This window comes from Gymnoscopelus braueri, assembly GCF_963280865.1.
Source record: "Gymnoscopelus braueri genome assembly, chromosome: 9".
In the NCBI taxonomy this organism is placed as follows: Eukaryota; Metazoa; Chordata; class Actinopteri; order Myctophiformes; family Myctophidae; genus Gymnoscopelus; species Gymnoscopelus braueri.
In genome coordinates, this window is record NC_137610.1 from 32,394,167 (window position 1) to 32,400,203 (window position 6,037).

The following is a 6,037-nucleotide window of genomic DNA, read 5'->3' on the forward strand; positions in this document are numbered from 1 at the left end:
GGCAAAAGAAATGTTTTGACAAAGATGTCCACCACAAGCCATCAGACGATGACCCCTGGTCACCTCCCTCCTCTCAGGTTGAGTCACACACATCTGGAACAGTGGAACACCCCCTCGGTTTTAACTCAGCCAACCTGCCGCCGGGTCAGCACTCTAGCGGATCACTCTGCTAGTTGTTTTCACATCCATCCAGAGATCCCAGACAGACATACGGACGGAGTCAGACGTTTATTATCTTTCCCCCGTCGCATCGTCGCGTATTCGTCGCTCGCGTCTAGAATGGACAGAGCTGCATAGTGTGCTCTTTGCCTTTCAGCAGCGCAGCAGTTAATGCTTTCTGAATGTGTTGTAGGTTGAGTAGAGTGTGGATCCCTCGCTCCAGCAGACAGACCGCTACAGTAGTAGGAAGATGGCGTCGGAAGGAGCAAGCGGGGAGCAGCCTCCTCCTCCGATACAAACCCTGGCGACCACGGTCCTCGGGAGTGTCGACGCGGTAAGAGAAAATAAACAAAAGCTAACCCTGACATGTTTATTATCGGTGTGTTTTTTTTTAGACACGCGGCGTAAAAAAAAGAGGACGAAAAGCAGTGTGCGCATCTATTACATCCAAAGCGCTGCTCATAAAGCAACGGGCGAGGGCAGCCAGCGTTATTTTTGTGGTCGATAAATCGAGAGGAACGGTGATTTACGTTTGTTTACAACAAGGGAGTGTAGGGGACACATTATGTTGTTATCCAGGCTGTATCCCTGAGGGGCACAATAGCTGCTAAACGTTCTTCATTTAAGTCTTTCTTTTGTCTCAACGAGGCTATTTTGAACACAGCCTTCAGTTGTAAAGGTTAGACCGTAGGATTGGTATATATCGCCGTTGGCTGCATTGATTTGCTGATGATACATTGTTTACTATAATAGACCAGTGGTTCTCAACCTTTTCAGGCCGTGACGCGTATAAGCCCCCAAAATAATCATATTTGAACTGCGGAGCCCCCAGATAAATATTGTGAAAAATGTGCAACGCGAGGCGTTGTGAGCTTGCAGATCAGCTATTTTCTTCTTTTTTTTTGCCTCTTTCTTATATTATTTGACAATTTGGCCAATGTTTGACCAGTTTTTTTAGTATAATTTGTCGATTACTTAGCCTATTGATGCAGTGGTCTTTTTCATGTCTTTTTTTGGCATTAAAAAGGTCTTGACACTTCACTGTCATCTGGGCCAGGGGACCCCCCCCCAAAAAAAAAATCATGTGGGGATCCCCCTGTGGGTCCCGACCCACAGGTTGAGAACCACTGGGTTAGACCGTAGAATTGGTATCGCCGTTGGCTACATTGATTTGCTGATGATACATTGTTACTATAATAGAGCCACACTGACTCACACAGACGTTGTTACGCAGTAGTAGCCCTACATGAGGTTAGGCTACCTAGGCTGTGCAGTGTGCACGCAGTTACGTGAGATGTTTTCCCCCCGTCAAGAAAGATAGCGTTGTATTCACCTCCTCCAATCTCATTTCCAACTGAGGAAAACCCTCTTTTGGACCACCCCGTTCACAAATCACTATGATTGTTGTGGTTACTGTGGTTGTGAGAGCAAAGCAGCCAAGCAGCTTTCCTATCAAAATGGCCCTCTTTTGTGAGGAGACCATCACAACAATTATTGTTGTGTGTATTCTCTATCCTGTCTGGCCTATATTTCAGCTGGTCCTATGATGAAGGATGTCAGCATTTAGATTTTTAATAGGACTAAAGTGGTAGGGGATTTGAGAACCAGAATAGGGTGTTGCTGGAAGGCAGTGAAAGTATGTTTGTATGCATGTTTGTTGTTACTAACTGCTTACTCTGCTAAACTTGTTTACACACAACTAGATGAGATTTCTCACGCTAGCCTTTCACAGGTTGCAACATATGTGCCAGGCCACTGGCCTGCCTTATTCCCTCTGCAAATCAGTATGTTTAGATGCCGAGGGTGGGGGTCCATGGAACATTTCCCTGGTTGGCCTGTGTATTCCTGGCTGGCTCCTGTGCACTGCTCGGCTGTCCATTGATATTATTGACTAGCCAATAATAATGGAACGCTTGTGGCAGCCTTCCGTTCGCCACTTAACTTTTGTACTGCGTAGCTCAAAGGGTAGGAGGATGGCCCTAATACTGCCAGCGATTGGGGTTTGATTCCCTGTGTAGCTCAAAGGGAACAATACTATACTAATACTGCCAGGGTAAAGGCTTTGATTCCCTCTGGGGCCACCCATGTTAAACATGTAAACACTCGTGGCACTGTAAAGAGTGTTGGATAAAAGTGTCCACCAACTGGCATGTTAATGGAGTTTCTGAAGTCACTCACTTAACAAAAATAAACAAACCATTATGTTTGGGGTTGAAAGGGGTAGGCCAATGGAAATGTGTCTCTGGAATAGAAGATAGGTCCCAAGAGAATGGAGGGTTAGTGACTAGTGAGACTGCCAGTGCGCTGTTGAAATGGAAGGGAAATGTGTGGGAGGAGGGAGAGAGATTGATAGATGGATGGATGGACAGGGGGAGGGGGGGGGCAGAGACGGTGAGGGAGGGGGTGCTGTACACCGGAGACCTTTCTAAATTGGTCTTAATTTCAGTGACTCAGCCAGCATAGCTGGGAGTACCGTGTCAGCCAGCCTTCTTCAGAGCGTGCTCAGTACACTGCCTTGCAGTCTGGGGGGTAGTTTACATTTAGCGTCGAGCCGAACAGGTGCTCCCAAAGACATGGCGGCCAAACCGACCTCCTCAGCTCGCCCATATATCTCTGTCGCACCAGCCAATATGCCAGGACACCCTCTCCTCTCCATCTCTCTGAAAGGAGGGGTCGTGGGCTGTGCCCCCAATTCCTGCCTTGGTTTAAATAAAGCACTTTGCTCTTTGCCCACGGCCGTAACACATCTTTTGTTGGTCCACGGTGGGGCGGTTTCTCTTGTGCAGGGTTCTCAGAGGACCGTCCCACTTGGCTTTCCAGAGAGAGATCAGAGGTCGGCTCAATGGTGGCTCATTGACCACTTCCTCCCCATTCAGCCCGAGCTAGTTAGCCTGAGTAGAGCAGGTTTACGACCTGTATTGTTTGACTTGGTTGTGTCCACCTACTCAAGTTATTCCTTAGAGTTGGAGTGCTCAACCTCGCTTGTTTAGAATGTGTGTTGATCCACTACAGCTGGACGATTCCCTTTTTAGAACTAAGATACTTGCTGTTACATAATGATTCATCATTAGTTACATTTAATGTCATAATATGTCATAATTATAAATTATACTTTAAAAAACGTTGCTTACAAAACACTTCTTCTGATGGTTGAGTCATCTGTTTGTTTTTTTGTTTGTTTTTTTATTGATAAGGTACAAGAAAAGGTAAAACAAATACATATTCATTTGGGGGTGCTTGACATGAAAATGTTTGAGAACCACTGAACTAGTAGAGAACGACTGCCCATGAGCCTCTGAATATTGGCCAAGCGGCTGCTGCATCTGCCCTTTGCACATAGCACACACAGCTCATGGAACAAATTAGCATCAGCTTCCCTCACCTGCTCACTGTGCAGAAATGTGTGCGTGCGCGCGCGTGTGTGTGTGTGCTTGTATGCTCGCAATGCCAATTGACCAAGGCTGTAGGTCGCATGACATGACAAGCGAGACTCAGGGTGACTGTCCGACTGGCAAGGTTTCCGCAACATCCAATTCTCCAAATGCTTCTTTGCTGAGCAATGAAAAGTCAGCTGTGGATAGGCTGGGGAAATCAAAATAATGGCTTGGAGGGAAAGGATCAATTGCTTGGAATTTCTTCTTCTTTTATGTGCAGCCATGCATCGACAAAGTGTTGTTTACCTAAATTGAAATGCACGATTTATGCAAGAGTTTTGTTTTGTTCTTGGATTAATTGAGAGGAATTTGTGTGACAGCAGAATATTGCTTATGCTTTTGTCAGGGAAAGAAGCAAATAACTGACATTTTGTTTTCTTTTTCGTATTTGAATTACACATCGACATATAGCCTTTGAAACTCCCCTGGAAAACTAGTGTGTCTGAAAATGGCAATAGGCTACAAGGGATTTAGAAGTTCCAAGATTTAAGATTCAAATATCAGTCCGAGAAAGCTTGTTAATGAAAAGAGCAGCTTGCTGAAATCTCAACCCATAAGTTATGGTTTGCCTGTGATTTAAGAGAGGCCTTTGAAGATGACGGTGCATCCATGATGAAATGGAATAATCTTGGCTCTGTTTCAGATGTATGCTAGTAAATCAATAAATGAATGCTTCTTAGCGAGGTGATTGAATGTATGTCGTAGAATATAAAGCAGGTAGCAATGTATCCAACATTCACAGAAGGGAAGGAAGCTCTTTATTTTACACTGGTTCTAAACCCTTTTGTTTATTCATCATCATCATCACTCCTCGAGTGCCCTCGAGATCTCAGACACATGCTGCTTCCACTGGTTTCTGTTGCTCATTGACATTGATACAACAAGTTCATTCACAGTTGGTCCTGTATCCCTATTGCATTTTTTATTTGTCCATTTTCATCTTTACATTCCAAAAATGTAAAAAAAAAAGTGCAAAAAAAATCTGTTGAAATTGTAGATTGTCTATTTTCACGCAATACTGCCCGTACGGCAAAGTATAAAATAGAGCTTAAGTGGTTAACCTTCATAAAGAACTAATACTTATTAACAATGTCAGAACATCTGTTCTGCATTTGTTTATTAAGTTGTTATTATCAAACGGATAGCCTGCTGAAAATCTCCCAGATATTGGAAATGCAGTTGCATAATACGTAATATGTACAGTATATGCATTATGCCTATTCTTCCAGGAGTCAGCAGGTGGAGTGGAATGCCATGGTCACTGTCTCCAAATGTTGTCTTTTGGCCTCTGTGCGAGATTGTATGCGTTTCTTCTTACAACCAGCCCGGAAAAAGTTTTTAATTGAGGCTATAGTCACAGCATGAAGTGGTCTGGTCACTCGCAATTATAGTCATCGTTTGCACGTTAGTCCTGCAGTCACTACGGGCCAAATTAGGATCTAATGACCTAGCTTTAATGTAATTAGACCTTAATGGCCTCAAGGTAGGATGAGACTCATTTTAAAGCTAGACTTAATGAGACCAGTTTGTGAGTGGGAATAAATAAGTGCAGCATCTGTCATACAAGCCCAACTTGTTTGTTTTTTCACTGATGTGACTAACCCAGTGCCCTGTTGACTGCACGCTTGGTTCCTGTTTGCTTAATTATCCCCGCCAGGCCGGTATGGCCAAAGGAGAGGGATTATGCTTTCACTCCCGTGAGTCTGTCTGTCAGTATCTGTCCGTCTGTCTAAACAGCTAATCTCGGACACCACTGGCCCCATCGGCATAAAGGGCCAAGGAAGAACATGTGCCCCAAAGGTTTCAAATCGGCCTCATGATGGCGCTATAAAAAAGGCTGACTCACTTGAACTGTCGGTTGTACAGTAAAAAAAAGTTCCTTGGATCATGACACAACTCCCCATATAGGCCATGCCCTTTTCCTTCTGACAAGATTTTCAGCCATTTTGCGTTTGCTACTACTCGCACAAATTCTGTCCACAACTTTTTCTTGTTAAATCCTAATTTATAAACCGTAGTACAATGGTGTCGCTTGCCAAAAGAACAGATTTGCAAGCTAACAATGTTTGCTTTGCAATTGTGTTAGCTTCTAGATCTCTTCTTTTTGGCAAGTGACACACTCATGCAATGTATAAAATAACTGAATGCCTGTGTGTGTGATCTGTAGCACATATCATATCAGCTTATTTTTCCTCATAAAATGTCTATTTTATGTCCCTGTCCAGGAACTACAGAATATAGACTACAGATGAAATTCAGCTCTGTGGCTACTTCTTCTGGGCCGGTTGTCCATTGTCTCTGCTAAATAAAAAATACAAATAAACGTTTCTTTCAGATTTTTTAGTCTTGGTATGTCTTTTAAAATGCATCTGTTCTCCTGAGAATCAAAGAGCTCAGGTACAGCAAAATGCCTGTTATCATTATACTCGTCCCATTTTGGAAAT

The 6,037-nt window shown here is 43.7% G+C and overlaps 1 protein-coding gene across 1 annotated transcript in view; it reads left to right on the forward strand.

Annotated features, from left to right (window-relative positions):
* Positions 1 to 203: 203 nt before the first annotated feature.
* cttnbp2 (cortactin binding protein 2) overlaps positions 204 to 6,037 on the forward strand; it is a 97,267-nt gene continuing 91,433 nt past the window's right edge. Inside the window, exon 1 of the mRNA XM_080437623.1 lies at positions 204 to 493. Coding sequence (XP_080293749.1) covers positions 410 to 493 — 84 coding nt within the window. The 5' untranslated portion in view covers positions 204 to 409. The remainder of the gene's footprint in view (positions 494 to 6,037) is intronic.